The sequence below is a fragment of the Diadema setosum genome, chromosome 21 (genome assembly GCF_964275005.1).
Source record: "Diadema setosum chromosome 21, eeDiaSeto1, whole genome shotgun sequence".
Lineage (NCBI taxonomy): Eukaryota > Metazoa > Echinodermata > Echinoidea > Diadematoida > Diadematidae > Diadema > Diadema setosum.
In genome coordinates this window covers 28593058-28615892 of record NC_092705.1, presented here as the reverse complement: position 1 = coordinate 28615892, position 22835 = coordinate 28593058, and the positions used below count along the sequence as shown (strand labels likewise).

Below are 22835 nucleotides of genomic sequence, written 5' to 3'. Positions count from 1 at the left end.
AATCCTTGCATCTGATTGGCTGAGAGAACATTTGTCGTAGAAATATGGCAGTTGTCACTGATAACAAGTTTTATGAAACGGGCCCCCGATCTAGCAGATCGGGAGAGAGTGGCAAATGCGTACTACAGGTCGGAAGCATCGTAGTTGCAGCGTTTCGAGGACGGAGTTGCAGCCGTCATATTTTCAGATCGGGAAGAAATTATGAACCCGTTCAAAATTTCTTCCCGATCTCCCCGATTAAAAATGACCTATTTTGAATCGTCAGGCAAGCGGGGAAGGCGTAGTGACAGTGTAAACACCGCAGCGTGAGCGTCACAAGGCCTTTTCAGGCGTGGTAACACCGGCACAAAGAACGGGTAGCAAACAGGACACCGACGTGTGTTGCGCCGCTCTTCCCTGATCAAAGTACGACCTTCCCGCTTTAACGCCTCTCCAACTACGTTCTCTGCTATCGTAGACCTATTCCTACGACGTTCTTAGTACGCTTCACTCCCGCTTTAGTTACGCTGTTTTCGCTTTAGCTACGCCGTTTCCGCCTTAACTACACTGTTCCTTCCCTTTCCCAGACTCAATTACGCACGTCTTCCGCTCTCGCCGCTCGAAAAGGGATAGATAAGCTGGAAATTTCGCAGCCATAATGTCTGCCAGAAGAAGTTGAAAGAGATCGAATGGTAAAACTGTGGAGGAGGAGGAGGAGGAGAGCGTTGTCACTGCACTTGTCGAGGTAGAATGTTGTAATATGAAGAAGAAAGAGAGCAGATATCCTACTCAGCTACCCACGAGGCGGAGAAAGATAGATTGCACGTGATGTACAGAGGAGGAAGAAGAGGAAATGGTCAAATTTTGAAGAATATGAGTCATCGACAACAGGAAGAAGACGGACTAAAAAACGCAAGGACATCAAGACAGAGCCTTGGAAAGATCAGCACGTCTTTAATTGATAACGTATTGCTGCAGAAGAATCGTGAGTTGAGAAGACTCTCCGATTTTCGCAGTATATATCTTTGGTTGTGCATGCTAATAAGTTGACTGACTGGGGATCGTGATAAGATTATAGATCGTTCAGGGCGTAAATATAACGTACGTGTTCAGGGCCCCGTTGCAAGAAAGTTGCAATCAATTGCAAATAATTGCTAATTTTGAAACAACCATTCTGATTGGCTCAGGGTCTGCCCTATTAAGAAGACATGCATGCAACAATGATTTTGATTGGCCTGATCAGTTGCAAGTTGCGTTTAAACGCAAAGTTTCTAGCAACGGGGCCCAGCTGCAGATCGGATAACATCGGCAGCATCGCACTCACAGCGTAGTTACATCGTTCTAAAGCGTAACTGCAGCGGCAGATATTGTAATGCCTCATTCCTGATCACCGTAGTACGAGCGTACATAGCAAGCATTTGCTAGTCGTAAATACAGCGTTCTTAGAGCGTTATTACATAGTACTGTGTCCAGATTGGCTCATGTTTTACCCAACCCTTCCCGATCGAAGAAAATTGCCAGATCGTGGCGAGAACGGCACAGAGACTGGACAGGGGATTATGCCTTTTAGATGCACTCTTTCTTTCGAAACTCTTATCTGCACCAAACACGATGTTGATTTATACATGTAGAGATGGGTATTGTATGCTAATGCAATGTACCGTTGACATTGACACTGACAGCGTATTGATCTTTATCATATTGTTATTTGTCTTTCGTGTACCTATGTGTTGTATTTGTGTTATGCAGGTCTATGTATGCATTCTGAGCGTACTGAAGTAACGTGTTTACATGCTATTCAGTGACTTGCCACGCTTGGGCCATTTTACAACTTCAATTTTGACCTTCCCCAACATTTCAGAGTGCAGATTGAATCTCTATGTAGTCCATGATCATGACATGACAAATGGTATCGTTTTCCAAAAAAAAAAAACAACAAACAAACACCCAAGAACAACAACCCCCAAAAACAAGACTTAGCAGTCTTCCTCTGGTTACCGAGCATAGATAACTTATCATGTCTAATACTAACATAAGAGAGAAATAGTTGATCTAACTCAGGTTTCCTAATCTTTTAAGGGGTTGACATTTTAAAGGTCCCTCTGGAAAAAGTACATTTGCATGCTTTAATTCTTCGTAATAAATAATTTTGAACCACCTGATCCACATGCTTGAGAGTACTAAATTTCAAATCAATATCCTCTTGCTTTGCTTTACGAATAAAAGTCGTCATCCTTCCTTTAGGAATTTGCCGTCTTTGAGCGTCACTGTATGACCAGATGACGGGAGGCGTAAAGGGAACGAATTTGGATAACAAACAAATGATTAAGGATAAACTTTTTTTTAATGTGATTTTCAATCATTTCCTTTTTTAAAGATGTTTTTACGCTCATTTGATTTTATTTAGTGTATTTCCAGATATTTGTGCATGTATATTGACTTAATTTTGATATTTAAAGGGGAAGGCTAGTAACTGATCAGTGGGAATCAGTGGAAATGCTGGGAGATGACTGTTCCAATCCTTATGGGATTCATTCAAGAGTATACATTATATATCTATTGCTATGTCAAAATTATTTGCTTCAGAGTGGTCTCGTATTCAAGTAATGTGCAGTTTAATGTTTCCAGGTTAGCATGCCTGGTCAGGGCATTAAGCTGCACATTACTTGAATATGAGACCGTTCTGAAGCAAATAATTTTCACACAACAATAGATATATAATGTACTGTTAAATGAATCCCACAAGAATTGGAACCATCATCCCCAAGCATTCGCACTGATTCCCACTGATCAGTTACTAGCCTTCCCCCTTAACTGCATTTCATATTATGTCTCTTTTTTAATTTGTCACGAGTATCTATTTTTAAACAAATTGATTGGTTGTTATTGTGTTGTTGTTCATGTTCAATGGATCTGACCAATAACATAGTCCTTGGGAAGACCGGCAGTTCGTGTATTTTAAATCCGCATGCCTTAAATCATTTTCTCCTGAATGCTTAATGTATGTCTACCTAATGTCGTTTTGAAACTTGTTTGTCCATCTTGTGCTGTTTGCATATTCTATGCTGATCAGGCCACTACGTATAAAGATTCGCAATAATAAATAATAAGTAAATAAATAAAAGTATCATATGAGCATGTCTCCGTTGCCCCTTGCCATGTGCTTGCGAAAGAAATTCTGTCAACGTCCACCCCCAACTTAATCCAATGATATGTCACATTCTATTTTCTTAGGGCATTGCACTCTTTTCAGTCGAAACTGTTTTTGTGAAATAATAGAAAGAATATAGGTTCAAAGCAACTTAATCTCTCATTCCAATAACAGTGCAATAACTAAAGGAATGATGGGAGAGTAAATGATGAAAACAAAATGTCCTAACATCATTACCATGCTCATCACTCAAATGAATGGCCGTCTCGACTTTGGCGGGATCAGTCAGGACTGCACAATGAGGGATCGTGAGTTCCACTGGTTTCAGAAACTGTAACCCGAATGGAGAACACCGGTAGCCATAGCTAACGATCATCTCATTGCGTCGTAATATGAGGCTCTCTGGTTTTTCTGTTAGGGTGGTGATACCTACGACCTCGCTAGTGCCCTCTGCCAGAGCTCCGGGAGGGATGAACAATAAGGTGCCAAACGTTTCGTTCTGAATCTCGCCTCCACCGTGATCGATTTTCTTCTCAACGAATCGATGACTATCTTTTGCTGAAATCAATTGATAAATGATAAAGGAAATGTAAAAATTTGATCACACATACGAAATATCAATGTTGTACTATACTTGCAGGATGTGAACGAGGAATATAGAAATTGTCGAAACTTAAGTTTAACAATGAAATATAATATGCTCTACTATTAAAATTGTGAAGTGGTTCGACCAATATGATTATAGATTGCACAAACTTTAGAGATATTCTGTAAGACCTATAATAATAAAGATATAATTGAATAATGATAATGACAACAATAACAATAACGATAGTAAAAAAACAACTATAATAATAGACAGACTCTTATAAAGCGCTCATTCTACAAAAAAAAAAAAAATGCTCATGGCGCTGTGGAAACCTGGTATTACGTTGCAACAGAGTATCAGTGAAGACATAACATAAGAACAATAAGCTAAGAACAATATGTAAAAATACATACAGTAGGACCATGTTAATAGCAATTGTCAATTTGAATAAAAAAGAAAGGCTTCGAGGTTGTTTTGAAAGCATCAATAGAGTGTGATTTTCATAAAGATATTGGAAGGTTGTTCCAAAGCCCAGGTTTGCAAAAGTCCCCCAGCTTTACGCTTGACTTGAGGTACCTGTAATTTTTTGTGGGTCAAATGAATCGGATTTATTAGTTACACAAATTCGATGAGCGGAAAGACACGGACAAGAAAAGAGGGAAAAACAAGATGAAATCATTACTGCAGAAACACTTCAAAAATGTGTATGCATGTGGATAGTAGTTCAGAAGGAAAGCATTTTGATGAGTCGCTGCGGCAACATATAATCCCCATTAGATTGATATGTGTATATGTGCATGAACAAAAAATCACCTGCCTCACGAGAACATACCTTAATTCAAATCCAAACATAATTGCCTCAAAGAGCGTCATTCGAATGACTGGATGTCAGAGAATTGTTCCACTGCCAGTTGCTTTATGGGACATTTCAAGCAATTCCTTGTTTTTTGGTAATGATTTACTGTTGACTCCTTTGGAAGTGCTCTTACCGTTCTTCCGATCAGGTTCATGGGATTTCTGTCCGTCATCCTCCGGCATCTCCTGGTGAGCGGGCAGCTTTTCAATCATGTCACCTAAATGTGTTTCCTCACCACTCTGAAGAGGTTGGTCTTGAGTTGTACTAGAACATGGTCCTGCTCCGGCGTACTTGACGCAAAATAATATCGAAAGAAGAACATTTGGAAAACAAGGAACTACTCAGCATTCAAACAAACGAACATGCATTTGATTGTCATCATTAACAAGCCTGTTATTTATTTTCTGGAATGGATATAATAAAATGTACTTTTATGACAACACATCCATCCAAACCTTTGAATGCTGAAAGAAATATGAACTGCAAGAATTGGAACTTTGGTATCTAAACTAATGGATGTTAGATATCCAAATCAGTGATCCACCAAAACATTTTGCAACATCGAACAAAAGGTTTTCATATTACATCGAATAATAACTTGAAAAAAAAAAATCTTATATGGATTTAAAACCCGACTGCGTAATCTCCTAACACGCCACCTCTCATTAAAAAGTAATGTATCAACCGCGCGGTGTTGTGGCGAGTGTCTCTACAAAAGATTTCGACGGCTTTACATATAACATCAACCTTGAACGTTGTCTATCATAGAGTAGTCATAATTTATACTCTATTTTAAACAAGATCAGCATAGTAGAACTTTGGCAGGGATGGAGATCGCAGCTTTCACTGTAGACCAGCACGTTTAGAGCCCCTTTTCAAACGTGTTCATGAAAACATCGAAAAGAAAAGCACTTTAAACTACTTTAAACTATAATTGTGAAAATTGAAAACAAATAAAACCATCTTTTGTCTGCTACACTTTTATTATATATCACAGGGGAATGACGTGATAGATATGAAAAAAGATATGACAAATCGGTCACGGCAAAACATGTACCAATCGCATCCTGAGAGTTGCTTTGCAATACCAGGGAGATTTTTAAAAGTAGCAATTTGCACAGTACTTATTCTCCCTCTCTTCGTAGACAGTAAGGTAAAAATTTAACAAAATTGTACTCAATAATACACAAGATGAAAATTGATTTGGATAATTAATATAGTCACGTATTACATGATGACTTTTGCTGAAATTAAATAATCACTGATTTATGACGTAATCATAAAACCCATGGGAGGTAGATAACCATCGAAGAACAATGGCCGATAGTAGAATTGAATAACTTCATTAGATGAAGAAGTCGATATACTAATCGTTCAGAGGTCGGCGAGGGTTGATAACGCGCAAGTGTCTTCTGGACAAAAACATTCCCATGTTAATTGAGCTCAAACGGCTCTTTCTCCCCCCCCCCCCCCCCATTATCGTTAGCATGGGTGATGGCTGTAGCGAGGTTACCCAAAGTTTGTCCATTAATTCGCTATCATCAGCTTTCAAACGATAAGCGCTTGTCTCATATGTTTAAGGAAGTAAGTGTGATCCATCCTAACATGACAGACACATTAAAAAACAGATAGAATTGTAATTATTATCAGCAACGGAAGAAAATATGTGACCCTGTATTTTGTGCAGAGGGGGTGAAAGATTCGATATTATAACGCTGACCTCTATGCTTGAAGTAGACGATGGGAGTCTCTTTCGCCTTGATCGCTGAAGTTGTACCCAGTCAGCTTGGGATTCGTCTTTGTGAATGCCTACAGCTGATAGATGAATGTGTCTTGTCATCTTTCATCATTGCCTTATAAGAATAGGCACTGCGGTATTATACAATCAGATGTGTTGAAAAGTACTCGTACTTAGATTATAAAATCATCATTACCGTTAGCAAATGGTTATGATAATGCAGGACTATAATATTGAAACCCAACTAATACAAATATACTAATAAAAATATTCAAATACTCAACATGGACCCGAAATCACACATGAATGACAATTTTCTTGTCAACTTTTTTTTTTACTACATAATCTTCGTTGGTCTTCATAAATACCTCCGTAGATTAGAAATCTATTCAACTCAACTAAACGCATCGTTTGTTTCAATAAAATCGTCGATAGCATTGCTTTTCAAAGTAAGCATGCCACGTGCGACGTAAAATTCAAATGGTATACGAGTAAAAAATATGGTTAATGCCATCATTATGACTGCCGGACAAAGGCAAATGTATAATCGAAATGGATTTTGCACGGGCAACTTACACTCGAAGACCATATAGATTTCGCAACGCTCTATTGACCCAGCTGTTGCTTTCAGATGTATCAACGAGTCGTCTCGGATATCCAGCGGAATTTGGATGACCTTTCCCGAGACTATGTGCCATATTTCCTGGAGATGAATTATCTGTTGATTTACAAGACAATGGAAAATGTTGTTATTTGTCCAAACATGACACACGTCTGACAAAGACCATGACGAGCACAACAAGACACTAGCTGAAGGTCTGACGTTTTGGTAAAATATATGTTAATAAAAGAATAGCATCTTTATAAACCATACACTATCAAGTATACTAAAAAGCTAATTTTTTATCATACATGTGCAAGGAGGTAGAGTTCATTCACTACAAGGAATAAACAAAACAAAATAACAACCAAGAGAAAAAATGGTTACAAGAAATTTAAACGATACTGAAAACTTATGCTTGTAACACTGACCGTGTAGTAGTAGCGCCAGTAGCGCCCCATTGTGGTTGTATATTCACCCCTACCTCCAGGGGAGGGTATAAAAGGGAAAGCCCTTAAAATGCGCGCTCATGCCTCAGTTGTTGCCTGGATTTTGATACTGATACACTGGCTGAAAGACAGATTGAGCTACAAAACCATGAAGTATATAAAACAGATAGCAGCTCACCGTAACGGAGGTATTGATGTAGGGGTCTATCACCCATAACTACAACAGTGGCGTCATAGACAATGACGCATCTAGGGAGGGGGTTCAGAGATCTTGTACGTGCACACATTTTTGTGAAATATTCCAGTTTTGTTTCTGTCAACAAAAGTTAGAAACATTCGTATTCGCGGTAAATCGCAGGATATCAGTTCTTGACCCGCGTGTGCGACATCACTGTGTAAAAGCGTATGGAAGTTGGAAGGGGGGGGGGGGGAGGGACTGTGTGGGAGAGGGTAGTCCCCTTGAAGTCATTACGACTAAGTGACAGATTTGATGCACACTTTTTGATGAAATATTCTTGACTAGGCCCAACTCCACAAAGTGTATATAATAGGAGACGAAATGAAGGATGGTGTGGGAAGGGGTATAGTATCCGCCTCCACAAGAAGAAGATATTGCATTTTCAGAATAGAAATTCAAAGATCTGGTGCATAATATGGGTGAAATATTTGGACAATTTTTTTATGTAATAAGCGGGAAATTGTCCTCATTTCGGAAATTATTGGGGACAAAATGACATGTTTGGCCCTCTTGTAGCCCTCCAGAATCGACACCCTTGCATACGAGGTTGCATTTTTAGAATTAAGACAAAATATCTCGTAATGTATGTTGGAATGTGGGAATGTTTCAATCCCATAAGTGTACTAACTCTTCTGAGGGAAACCCTCCAATTGTAAATATCTAGATATGTTCTCCTATTCACGCGACCGGACTTATGCATTTTTTTTTTTTACCGAAGTGACAGATCTGGTGCACATTTCAAATCAATCTAAAAGTGTATTGAGTAAAAAGAACGGAAAGGGGAGGGTATGGGAAAGGGTAGGGCCTATCCTTCTCTCACGCGAGGGGGATTTTGTATCTTCAGAATTGAAATTCAGCCACTGGGTGAAATATCTAGACAGTTTTCTATAAAAACAGAACATTTCCACATCTCGGGAATTACGAGGAGTAGCAAAATAATATGTTTGCCCCCAATATTTCATAATTGAAACCATCCCCCTCCCCCTATCAACGCCTCTGCATGTGGGGAAACTTTTGCAAGTGAAATATCTAATGCCAAGCGCGCATGCATACATGTCGATTTATATCATTTGACGTTTTCAAGACCTGGACCACGGCTTTTGTCGATATTTATACTACTTGTATTTTCGCAAGCGCTTGAGAAAATTATGTATACATATCCTAAAAGAAAAGCTCTCTTCAGCTCTCTGAAGAATATCATAAGAATGTCATGCACTATGTCGAAATTAATACAGTCACATTTCTGCTTCTTCCATTTTCCTCAAAAAAAAATTCAGGGGGATGATTGTACAGGCCATCCCCCCTTCCTCATTTTGTTAGTTTCTGACAGTTACCATACAGTAACAGTCAGTGATCAGAGCTTCTCAGCCTATAAAAACCAAGGATTTTACAGAAATTGTCTGACACTTGACAACTTGACAGGGCCGACACCTTGTCGGCGCCGTTTAAATCAACTACTCGCACATGCACACAGTCCTGCAGCAAAGATTCGCCAACACTAAATAAGATGGTGTAGAGCCCGCTAATGTCAAAATCGACCACCAGTGTTAAAACAACCACTAATGTCATAACACGTCAACCACAAATGTCTTAATGACTACTAATGTCATAACACGTCGACCAGAAATGTCAAAATTTCGAAATTCCCATTTTTACAGCAAATGTCATAACGCGTCGACCACAGATGTCAAAATCTGATTAACCACAAATGCCATAACACGTGGACCACAATTGTCAAAATTTCCTTAAAGGGGATACGCCTTTACAAAATTGAAGACTGGCGCATCCCCTCCTCATTTGTTATCTTTATTTCTTTTCTTAAACAAAATATAGAGGGGGGGGGGGGACGGGGCAAAATAGGTCCCCTCTGGATCCGCGACCGCGTCAATCACAAATGTCAAAACTCATTGCCTGCATTACACGGTTCCAAGAAATCTGTGAAGTAAAGGCGCTTTCACAAAATAAAACGCTGACGCAGCTCCCCCTTTTTTGCTTTTTGTTTATTTTGTTAAAACAAAAAAGAGGTTGGGGCGCCAAGTGTAGCCCCTCTGGATCCGCTACTGTGTCAACCACAAATGTGAAAACTCATTGCTTGAATTACACGGTTCTGGGAATTCCGTAAAGTGGAGGTGCTTTTACAAAATAAAAGGCTGGCGAACCTCCCCCTTTTTTATTCATTTTGTTTTAACAGAAAATAGGGAGGTTGGGGGTAGGGGTTAGTGCGCCGCAACTGGATCCGCAATTGGGTCAACAAAGGTGCCTAAACTGCTTTTACAAAAAGTCCCCACAGTGGGAGGGGGGTATCCTCCCTCCCACACCCTCTCCCCCTCGGTTGCTTCGCTTCCTCGCCGAGGATCTCACATCGTCACATAAATGTATCCCCGTATGAAGCACATCGTCAATCACCCCCTGTTCCATTTCCCTTGTTCAGCGTGTAGGCATTCTCTTTTTTTCCCTTTCTCTCCTTCCATTCTTTCCATCTATTCTGTCAAGTCGTGTCATGCATATGTGTTTCTCCTGTTTTCAGATTCAGATTCAGATTTATTCAACACTTTCAGTAAAAACAAACAAACAAACAGGAGAATACAGAATATTGACAACACCATAACAAGAAAGGAATGATCACAATAAGCATCAGTACGAAAATACAATACATTTGAAAGTGTTCGGAGACAGACAGAAAGGCTATGCCTTATATAAAAGTCCTGTCCCCATACTATTTCATTCATAAAATATTAAAATATCGAATGAGAACATTTCTTCATGAGTTAATACACACATACATACGCGCGCACACACACACACACACTGACATATTTTACAAGAAAAAAGTTTATCACACCATTTCCGCATACTGATTTAAAACATGCAATCTTAATTTTCTTTTAAACACATTCAGCGATGAACTCTGTCTTATTTCGACCGGAACAGCATTCCAAATTTTGGGTCCATTAAAAAATATAGAATTATATGATGGCATAATTCTGGCATAAGGCAATGTAAATCTATCTTTGATTCTCATACCGTATCTTCTATTATCACTCAATTGAAAATAGTTCATCAAACATTTTGGAAGCATCTTCCTAAAGCATAAGTACATAAAAATTGCACTTTGATAATTATATATATCATTAGATTTTAAAATCTTCAGATTAAAAAATATAGGCGATGTATAGGCAAGAAAATCACAGTGATGAATAATACGGACCAACTTTTTCTGCAATAAAAACAATCTCCTGGCATTGGTCACACCTGAGTTTGCCCAAGCTATTGCACAGTAGTTTAGATGAGGTAATACGAGAGTATTATAAAGAAGAAGCAGCACCTTTCTTGACAGAAATCGCAATTTATAAAATATCCCTACATTTTTTGACAATCTATTGCAGACGACACCAGTATGTTCGTTCCAATTAAGTTTGTTATCAATTGTCACACCAAGGAATTTGATTGAACAAACTTGATCAAAATGCAGATCTTTAACTTCAATCTTAATTTCGTTGATATCTATCTGTCTTTTCGTGAATACCATATAATTTGTTTTCTTTGCATTAAGAACAAGTTTATTACAGTCTAACCAATCAGAAAATTTGGCAGAAATTCTTTATTAAAATCATTTTGAAGTACAACTGGATCTCTACCCTTCATGTTTCTACCCTACCCTGTTTTGTTCCGCGCAGTTGTAAATTATATATATATTTTTTGATTTACTTTTAATGTTTTGGTTTTTTTCCCCACAAGTTCAGTTAAAAACAAATAAATGGACAGTCAATTAAATCAAACACATACATATACAAACCACAAATTATTTTGGGTAGCTACATAATCATAGTTTAAAAGTATGTGTTGAAGATTGACAAACAATTAAAATAAATGGTGGAGGAGATCAGCAGTCAAAGGCCATTGGAATTTCAAGGATGATCCCATATCAGTAATAAGTATTCATCATTAAGTAATTCATAAGTTTGTTTGGTTTTTTTTTAGTGGTTCACAACATACAAGCTTGCTTTTTAGTGGACCTCTCAATCCTGTTTTTTTTTCTCAACTGGAGCATAACTTTGCATTTTTTTTTTGCAAGTATGCATTCTTTGGTTCATCTGCTTCATTTATCTTTTGCAAAGTCGAACGTTTTGGCTTATGATGTAATTCCAGATTTATGTTATGTTTTGTTGGAAAAAGAAGAATGAAAAATAAATGAATGCAATGTTATAATCGTAATCCTTCGCTCTAATTTTTTTTCACTACGTTTAATTTCCTAGAAATTTGCTTTTAAATGTTCTATAAACACGACATTTGTACTCTGTTTTGACAAAAAGTCCCTACCGTATGAGTGGAAGTATCCCCTCCCACATCCTTCCCCGCTCGGTCGCCTCGCCCTTTTAATTTCCATTATTATTATTATTATTATTACTATTTTGTTGGGACGGGGTGGCTGGAAAATGCAAAAGGTAAATAAAAAGTATTGCACCGAAAATTTGCACCAGATTCCTGAATTTCAGGTCTGAAAATTCAAAATCACGTTCTTGTGGGAGGTGAAATGCCCCTCCCACACCCCTCGGTCGCATTCATGATTTTCAATATAAGAATCAATACAAGAAGTTTATTGAAATAATAACAATTTTAAGGCAAATTGTGCAATTGTAATTTACATCAAAAGATACTGCTGCCTTAATCAAGTGGGACTTTTTCAAGTCGATAAAACATGCAAAAACATGCATCAAAATTGCACCATTTATAACATCAAAATGTAAAAAGTTCTCACCGTGGGAGGGGGAACACCCCTCCCACACCCTCCACTCCATCCCTCGCTCGCTCCGCCCGTTCGGGCTCGGTCGCTTCCCTCCCTCGCATACTAAGTGCCCCGTCCCCCCCCCCCCCCTCCAAGATCAAATCCTGGGTAGGCATACCTTCTTCGCCCCCTTCCCCATTTGTTGCGTGATATAGGCTAACTGTATTCGTTACGTGTTGTACACCATGCGCCCCAATTTGCTCGCCACCATACAGCGGCATGGCCTTGGGCGGGGATGGTCTACAGCTCCCTCCTCCCCCACTGTTTTTTTTTTTATCAAAAAACCCAAAGATCTGAAAACACAGCAACGCATAAACGAAAAAAAAAAAGATTAGATTTTACCTTTTCCTCCATATGCTTTTCGGTAGATCCGTACGAGACTACCATGTCAGTGCCCACGTTCACAGAAGAGGAGAACTGCTTTTCGGTGATCAGCAAATGGCTTGCATGCTGCTTGTACTGTTCGGTCTGAATCAATGTAAAAGAAGACGGTAGAGGGGAATGAAATTCCAGTCAAACTTAGTCTGAAAATTAGAAAGAGCAAAATTCAAGAAAAGTATTTGTTGCTGTTCTTGTGGTGTTTTCTTGTTCAAAATCGGATGAAAACACTTATAGTTGATGGGAATATTCAAAATTGTGGGTTTATGATGTCATGCCCTTTACAATTTTCCACTGATTATGTGCAAAATATGAAAACTCCAATATAATGATTATTCAGATATATTTCTGGATAAAAGTTCATGTTGCTATAATCATAATTGCAATTAACTTGCTTGATGAGACTTTTCTATATACACTGGATCTGTAGGCTTCTCAAATTCAGGTCGATCGCTATACTGTGAACACATGGTGAGAGAGTTGTTTTTCCCTCTAGCCAACATATCTGGCATACGTCGATCTGAAAGAGTTGGATTGTGTTTTGAGGAAAGTGGGTATTGACCAATGTCTTCAGTTGAAAGCTTATCTTGTTGTTTGCGAAAGTGAATGGCTCCCCTTATCCATCGTGAGGTTCTTACATAGTCGCTAGCTAAGATGGAACACTTTCTCCAATTGATGTGGTGATTTTCACTGGCCACACGGTTTTATTGTGCATATGGGAGGAGGATTCTTTCCTTTTTCCTCTTGTGAAGTAGGATGCGCTAGCTAGTAGCCTCCACCTCTTGTTTGTGTTCACTAAGTGTTTCTGGTAGCCAATTTCCTTGCTGCTTCTCCTAGTTGTTTTTTTGTAGTTACCACATGAATGCTGGGAGACAACCCCCGCTTGGTCATCAATGGATCTTTCATCTTTAGGGTGTACCGAAATGTTCCTGAATTTTGTGCGTGGCTTGAACGCTGTAGAAATGTAGGTTTTTCCCGGCCAATTTGCACTTTTGTCAGTCAATTTGATAGAGGGTGTATCGCACAGTTATCGCACAGTTTTTCTTACAAAATTGCAACTTGTTTGTGCGTTAAATCTAGCATTTCGATCAATGACATTTGAACATATCCCGCTTTCGAATTCGTAAAAAGGGCATGCAAATTGGCAGGTATAGTGAGGTGCCCGCACCTCGTCAGGCAGTCAGGGGCCCGAATACCGTCGCCCTGTTTAAAATCTTTATAAACGCACTGAACAATAATTTATTCCTGGGACTGTGTTCATTACGCTTGAAACTTTGCAGGGCTACCACAATAGCCGCATGATCCTGGGGATCCGTGTTTATACTTATGTGACTGGGGCTTCCTTAGCTTTCTTTTGGGCTTTCTACATTTCTTGCAGTTGCCGTGAAGGTCCGTTTGGCTGCTTTGAACGATCGTGTAGGCGCTGTGAGTATTCGCAAAGCCCCAGTCACATTTACATGCCGGATCACAACGGATCTGATCCGGGATGATCGGGGGGGGGGGGGGGGGGGAGATCCATGTAGACGCCTTAGGCATCCGTGTAGGTCCCGGAGGCCAACTGCCGTATTGACAGAGCAATCTGGGATGGTCAGTGTGGCTGCAGTGTAGATCTAGCTGCCGTGAAAATCCGTGTGGCTTTGTGGAACGATGGTGTAAGCGCCGTCAGTATCCATGGCAATCGGTGACGGAGTTTTTCACATCGAGGGCAAGTCACGGATCATCAAGGCAGCTGCACGGAACTACACGGCAGCCACACAGGTAATATCAAAGACCATTGCGTTCGAACATGTTTTTTCAGGAATAATCACGGATCTACATGGTCCGTAAGTGACGAGAACGAGTAGACTGAAAAAAAAATCCAAAATCAGCTTGCTTTTTATGATAAATTTTCGTCTGCCGGCGTGGTACGTGTGGCTGCCTTGTTGGTCCGTGTAGACGCCTTATGGTCTGTGTAGACGCTGTGCTCTGCCGGCGCGTTGCCGGGTTGGGTCCGGCATGGCTCTTGGAGGTCCATGTTAGCGCCGTGTGGACGTCGTGTAGATTACCGTCCTCATAACTGTACCTGTCGTGTTGATACCTTGTGTACAGTCTTCAAAGCTCGTTGACGCTCTATTCCTGGCAAAATTGTCCAGGAACTCCTCGGATCATGGCCGGCATGATCCGGGGATCGCCGTTTAGATCCTCAAGGATCCGTGTTTATATGTGACTGGGGCTCATGCTGCGTTTACACCATGTTCCCGGTTACCACGGCAGTCACGTTTCAGGCCACCGTAGACTAAACGGGATTGATGTGAAACAACGCAGAAAGACGGGATAGGCAAACGTGACTGGCCGTGATTGCCTTGGAAGCCGTGTCACGATTTTTCAACTATAAAAAACAACAAAAAACAAACAAACATAGATGAATTAATAAAAGTGCCACGGCAGTCCCGGTGCTAATGACGATTCTTGTATGTCATGATTGTTGGGGTGAACGCAGCGAACCACGACGGCACGAAATGGGCCGTAACAAAACTTGGAGGTCGTTCGTAGCCGGACGCAACGGAAAATACTGATAATCGAGCCTGACCAGACGCCAGGAGAACAGTGTCTGATAGCTAATGCTCACCGGGGTATTGGCTGGAACGAACAAGACTAGATGCGAACGGGGAAACAAAGAGAATGTCTCATCTATCCACGGCGAATTACGTTCTTGGCAAATGGGGCTGCCGTGGCCACCTGGAACATGGTATAAGCGCAGCTTTCTCCTCGCAGGCCTCAACATGACTACTATCCAGAGACCAACGTCTCAACGAAACTTCAGCAGCTGAAGCTACAGTGTATAATAGACATCTAATGCGCTCCACTTAATGGATTGTGCTTGATTTGTACTTTACAGAAGTTAAGACTTTGTTAAGATGCGAGTGTTTTCAGAAATGCCTCCTTGAATACTCAACGACTATGAAACCGATTAAGACAAAAAACACTGAAATTGGTCCATAGACATTATGGCAAACAAGCGATGGGCATGCAAGAACAAAAAAGTGAGACATCACGACCTTACACCTATGTATAGGACAGCATTACGATATATGAAATCCAACCAGTAATGGAAGCCCATGATTTCTTTTTCTTTTTTTAATGGCTTCTACTAAAGCACGGACATTCTCTGTTATTTCAATCGATGAAGGACAAGGATCAGTTGCAAATTAGTTGCTCAAGTTGTTTCACATGGGATTCGAAAAGGAACCCTCTTCATCAATATGCTTAACTTAAGCGAGACACGGAGCCCATCGAACCAGCTCAATTAATGTAATATAAAGGAGACAGTTATGGAAACAGGTGTGGATTTTCTTCAATTTACCTCCCTCTGCAAATGGAATTTGTAAGATCGCAACTGCTGAACTGTAAGCATTCCGGAAAAAAAATTACAAGTTTCATTTGCAGAGGGCGACAAATTGAAATTGTGAAGATATTCACACCTCAACCATCACCCATGTAATTGGTATTCTCTTGCAATCATGGGAATTCCCCCCCCCCCCCTCCCCTCCCCCCCCCCCCAAAAAAAAAAATGCACATGCTTCTTTTTCGATCATTATTACCAAATCTGTTTATGATTTACCTTCGTTAAGCCCTTTATGTCCTTGTAGACCACCACGTCCAAAGTGTTCCGGCCATGCGCCCGTGTTGTCCGTGGTAGATAGAGCGCACATTGTAGGTGTACAATTCCCATATTTCCTCTGTTCTGTATGATTGCAGGCCATCCGTAGGACAGTTGTTTAAGGGAGACAGCGAACGAGGTCTCACCAGCAACGATTGATTTGGACGGTGTCATCTGACGTGTCATCCTCCCTTCGAACATTGGAATGAATGAAAAGTATCCATTCATAATAACATGCTGGTACTAGTAATAATACTTGTAATTATTCTGATGGTAAACGTGATTTTGTCCTTCAGTATCCTCAAAAGCACTATATTCTATGCTCTCTCAGAAGACAGCGCCGCAATACATATTATCCAAGATTGCTAGGACACCACACCAAGAGAATATCGTAGGTAAAACGCGTCTACAGATGGACGTAGCGAATGGGAATCGATCTCTTAATTGTTTACGTGTCCGGAGACACTCCAACTGATACGGAGTTCCCGATGACTTAAAATTACATGCAATACAACTTTGTATTTTACATGGTAGAATGTTGATTCTTTGATTTTTTGATAGAGAAAGAATTGTCATAAAAATGAGGAAAAATATCAGAGCAAGACATAAAATTGCAATTGTCACATTGATGAAATAAGAAAAAATATATATTTCTCTCTCATTAAACCAGCTCTCTATTGCAGTACAACTGTCTTCGTCTCTGAAAATACTACAAGCAAATTGTTTAATATTTAACCGCATGCTCTATTTTTCCCATGAATCCAACAAGACCTATTTGTCTTTTTGATCGTCAGACCCATTTGAACATTTTTTTTTTCTTTTTTATGGTCATATATACTCTCCTCTTTACCAAAATGCTAAGGTCCTACCTTTGGTGTATACAGTATGTAACATAAATTAGGTTAAGTCTACTTCTTTTATTCGTTTATGTCATTGATCTGTAGTTGTGTGAATCATGCTATTACAAATGTATTGTTATTTTATTTTTTTTTTATATATATACAGGGCATTATTGTAAAGCAGTTAGCAAACTGACTTTACCTACCCAGTATTTTTTTAAAGAAAACATTAATGAATGTTTTCGAATTTCATTTTCATGTTATTTTCGAATAAAGGAACCTGGTTTCAGTCTCAGGGCATTGAAACCTAGAAAATTCAACCCGTGGAATAACGAAATTTCGGACTGATGGCAACTATTCTATTTAACGCACGGTTATTTCCTCTTTACCTACCCCAAGATACATTGATTTTGCATGTTAGGAAAATCGAATCTTGAAATAGCTAGCATCATTAAACAATTTCACTGCGATTACAAAGTTTCTTGTTTAATCTGTAGGGAAAGGATAATGGTTAAAGAAATCTGATACTTTACCTTCCGGCACTCGATATCAACAGAACGTTCGTGTTTAGAAGATTATGCGGAAACGGGAAAGTTTGGTATTTCAACGCAATTCTAAATGCTCTGACAGCTTGATTATACCCCTACCCACACACAGTGTGTATGGGGTTATATAGGAACCCCCCTGAGGGCGGTAGGGCGGTCGGACGGTCGGCAGGTCGTTCTATTGCAAAATCTTGTGAATCGAACAACTCTTTCATATTTTTAGCAATTGACCACAAATTTGGCATGTCTCATCGCTATCAAAGATAGATGTGCAAGACGCTTTTTTTTGTTGATATCGCATAGTGCGTTGCCATGGCAATGGCAACATTTCCTAAAAACTTGAGGCTCAAACTTCTTTCTCATTTCTTGAGCAATTAACTCCAAATTTGGCATGCCACACATGTGTGACCGCAATTAACTCCAAATTTGGCATGTCACACATGTGTGACCGCTATATCAACACGATGAAAGGCAGATGTGCAAGACACCTTCTTCATTAGTATTGCATAATGCGTTGCCATGGCAACGGCAGACTTTAATAACAAAAAATCCTACTACCCCAGTCACATAGACATCCCGGATCACATCGGAACATCCCGGATCTGATCCGGGGTGATCCGGGAAGAGATCCGTGTTGATGCCTTGGTCATCCTTGGACATCCGTGTATATGTCCGTGTAGATCCGTTGACATCGGGGAGACCAACACGGCAACTTTTGGAGGTGAAAAAACATCCGTTGTCATCCGGGGATTGTCGTGTTGGCAGAGCAATCCGGGATGGTCCGTGTGGCTGCCGTGTAGCTGCCGTGTTGATCCGTGTAGATGCCGTGTTGATCCGTGAAGATGCCTTGTTGGTCCGTGTAGATGCCGCGCTCTTCTGGCTTTTTTCCGTGCAGATGCCTTGTTGGTCCGTGTAGACGCCGCGCTCTTCTGGCCTTTTCCGTGTAGCTGCCGTGTTGATAACGTGTGTACAGTGACATCAACGCTCGTCGACGACGTCGTTTTTATGTTACTTGGGCCGAAGGCCCCAGTCACATATAAATGCGGATCCGGATCTTCACGATAGGATCTTCACGTTCCGGGATAGTTTCCGACCTCGATAGAGCGTCGACGAGCGTTGATGTGAAGTACACACGGTATCAACACGACAGCTACACGGATAAGGCCGAGAGGGCGCGGTGTCTACACACACAACACAGCATCTACACGGATCAACACAGCAGCTACACGGCAGTCACACGGACCATCCCGGATTTCTCTGCTAACATGGCAGTCCCCGGATGACGCCCGATATTTTTGACCTCAGAAAGTTGCCGTGTTGGCCTCCCGGATGTCCAAGGATGCCCAAGCGTAAACATGGATCTCTCCCCGGCCCATGTGACTGACAGTGAGCAAAATACATTTGAACAGTGCCATAGTAATAGTTTTTTTCATTTAAAAGTAACAAAACAAATCCTGGTTGAGCTGATTCCCTCAGTTGTATAGCTGGGGGCATTAATCGCAATGAATGGCAGTTCCAGTTGAATGAGCTTTGAGATCGCGTGAGTAGCCATGATTAAAGAAAAAAAGAACCACCATCTCTCAAATTACCGAGAGGTTGGAACATGAAATAATACGCCAATATCATTACCATCTTTACCACCGAGGTAAAGGACAGGCTCTACTTCAGAGGTATTAAATACGAATGCACAGTGAGGAATCTTGAGACGGACAGGTTTCAGAAATTTCAGCCCGGGTGGAGAGCATTCGAAGCCGCAGCTGACGATCATGTCGTCCTCTTGTAGTTTGAGACTCTCTGGTTTCTCCGTGAGGATTGTAAGTGTTATGACCTCGCTGGTGCCCTTTGCCAGAGCTCCGGGAGGGATTGAGAGTGAGATACCAAACGTTTCGTTCCGAAGCTCGCCTCCACGATGATTGATTTCCTAAACAAGTTGATACCAAAAGATAATTAGGAAGCATCGAATTATAATTTCATACAACCATAAAAAGACATGTCAGGATTGACAGTGTTTATTCGGGGACAGAAGTAGGCCTATGGAGTTTTAGTTGGCTGGTCAAGAACTAAGATTTAAAGGGAATATTGGAATTGGAAAATTCTTCCTGACACGTCCAGCATGCCGAGTCGTGTTTGCTGGCGATCCGTTTTCGAAAATTTATTAACAATCTGGTCATATGGATAGAACCTATTTAAGACGTGAATGATCTTTTTTATTATTATTTTTTTTTTTTGCATGATCCTGTAAAAACAGTGAACATTGTCCAATCCTTTTTGTAGCTATCCGCAAAATTTCCACGTATATTCCTTCGAACGTTTAGCATGTTTGGTGTATGCTTGGGGGTAATTTGCAGTTTGTGACGTCTGACCTACGTGTCTTTAATTTGTGCTTTGACTTTGTTTAAGATCAAGCTTTATTCAACTTACCTTCCTACCATACATCTGCACATTCTACAAAATTATCTTAACAATAAAAACAATAAAATTAGAATAAACAAAACGCATGAATTAGTCGAGTATATTTGAAAATTAAGATAGAGTGTTGGAAACCTAGATGTTTGTGATAGTCGTTGGGGTATGTCCTCACAGAAAAAAAAAATGACACACACACTTCAAACACCCTCAACGCACTCAAGTAGCCTGTGCCTGAGCAGGCACACACACACACACACACACAAAAAAAAAAATACATAGCAGAAGAAAAACTTGAAAAATCAGAAAGAGATAAAATTTGACTTTTACTACTAAAAGACATCTATTAAATTACCTGAAAACGTTTTCCTCGTAATTATCACTTTAAAAATATTGTCCTTATTCAAGTCGAGTGTTCTCGTGTGTGAGGACCATGGGCGTAAATCCGGGAATGGGGATGCATCCCCCCCCCCCCCCCCGCAGAAATGGAAGGGGGTGGCCTGTACTATAATTCCCCTGAAATTTGAAAATAAAAATGGAAGAAGCAGATGTGTGATTGTAGCAATTTTGGCATATTGCATGACGTTCTTACGCCGTCTTCGAGACCTAACAGAGCTTAACATTTCTCAATCCCTTTGACAGAAAGCTGTCTTAATATTTCCTTCAAAGATGGCTGAATTTCAATTCTGAAAATACAAAAATCTCCCTCGCGTGAGAGGGGGATAGGCCTACCCTCTTCCATACCCTCCCCATTTCTACTTAACACACTTTTAGATTGAACGGTTTTAAAATGTTTCATCTAAAGTGTGCACCAGATCTTTCACGTCGGTTAACATGGTTAAAAATGCCTGAAACTAAGAAACAAGACTACAACATGCAGCACCCTGGCACTTGGCGTTATAAATACTCAATTCTGAGTGACTTGATACACGGCATTAAAACAAAATCAATAACAACTGGCACTTTCCAAAAGGCTCTATACTGTCTGTCCTCTGGGAGACAGGTGCGTACTCGTGGCGCAGGCTCCCATTCAACTAACAAGGGTTTGAGCCTGCAAACTAATAGTTCCTCGCTTTGGAAGGGAACGATATGGATACGACGTCTTTCGTCGCTTATGATAAATCCAGGCTTTGGCTCCCGCCCATTGTCAGCTGATCGTGAGGAAGATATTGCATCAGCTCTTTTAAGACAGAGTGTCAAGGGAAAAGTCATCGTTACTCCTTTCGTGACCTTAGGAATCTCAGAGCCAGAATCGTCGAAGCACTCTCCGACAGTGAAACCATGAGGTCGAGGGCGCAGAAATACCTCGAGAGAGACGGTGGTCATGTGCAGGTAGGCTTCTCCGTGGGGATTGCCGCTGAAAAACCAGGACCTATCAGAGCCCCGTTGCCGCAGAGACGGCACCACGCAGAAACTTTCTCTCGCCTTGCATTCCTTTCATACATGAATGCAGGTGGATCATGATGAGGTCCGAAATGGCGGACGGTGTGACTACCGACACGGCAATCCATAAAAGAATCACTATGTATCCCAGTGATCAGGAATCCATCTTGAATACTATAGACGACGCGAAAGGTTTCGAGGCCTGATGCCGACACAGCATCCTGTAGGGATACCATCTCATATCTTGCCGAACAATGCGATAGAACAAAGACCTTGTAACTGCCAGCCCATTCCTCTTCTTGGAAACTTGGGGGTTGTCTTCCACGCTTCGTCTTCCTACTGCCACATTTTCTTCTGATCTGACAGTTCTTCTTCGACCACACCTAACTTTGTTGAGAATGACACTTGTTCCTTCATGCTGATACTTTTTAATGTTTCTCCCAAGCGTGGATTTCGCAGGAACGTCACGATATGGAAAACGGTCATGGAAGGCTGCTGCAACTTCTTGTAGGGTCCCAGAACGATACCACTCAGTTACACTGAGCACTCTTTGCTCTGTCATCAGCTGCATGGTCAGGCACGCTCATGATACTAGTATTCTGTTAGATCGTCTGTTTTTCCGATCCTATTCACAACCAAACCGTTTCTTACGTTCTCTTTACCACCACCACCCCACGTTTGTCTATTCATCGGAGCATGACGGCCATTGTTATGTGCGAAGTCATGAAATCCCCCTATCAGGGGAAAAGCGTATTTTTAAATGAAGTTTTCTCTATCAGTGATCAGGCGATAAGCTTCTTTTTTACGCATGAGCTGGCATGTGAAAAAAAAATGATGGATATTGAGATTAGGATGTTCACTTCTCAAAAAGATTACCGAAAAAGCGCGAAAAAATTGCTCAAAGTTGCAATTTGCGCGTGCAAATGGAAATTTAATAGTATTACTGCCTATTGTTTTCACCCAGTCATGCATGGATTATGAACTTTGATTTGTGCATCAAATGAAAGAGGAGACGCGTATCTTTCCATTCATGTACGGCTCATAAGGCAAATCTATGATTATAATCGGAAAAAATACAATAAAATGCTCAAAACCGACGAAGTCATCTAGTTTTCATGCTGGTGAGTCGTATGAAAACAAAGTCACTGAAAGTAGTAGGTCAGACTCACTCGTGTACATGTCGTAGAGGCAGACATGGTATACCCCGGGGATGTTGTGCTATCAGACTCGCCTTCCGATGGCGCTGGGTGCACATGC

General features: G+C 40.7%; 2 protein-coding genes across 2 annotated transcripts in view; one reads left to right on the top strand and one right to left on the bottom strand.

Annotated features, from left to right (window-relative positions):
- The window catches only part of LOC140244459 (uncharacterized), a 178986-nt gene that overhangs the window by 119047 nt on the left and 37104 nt on the right, over positions 1-22835 (top strand). The gene's annotated exons all lie outside the window — the stretch shown is intronic.
- Positions 2209-22774, bottom strand: LOC140244792 (uncharacterized). Its single transcript, XM_072324406.1, has 10 exons — positions 22748-22774; positions 21414-21629; positions 19419-19710; positions 16367-16596; positions 12730-12855; positions 6890-7031; positions 6296-6384; positions 4709-4865; positions 3368-3688; positions 2209-2246 (listed from the first exon to the last, which is right to left on the bottom strand). Exons 1-10 carry the CDS (start codon positions 22772-22774, stop codon positions 2209-2211), a joined length of 1638 nt encoding a protein of 545 aa, XP_072180507.1.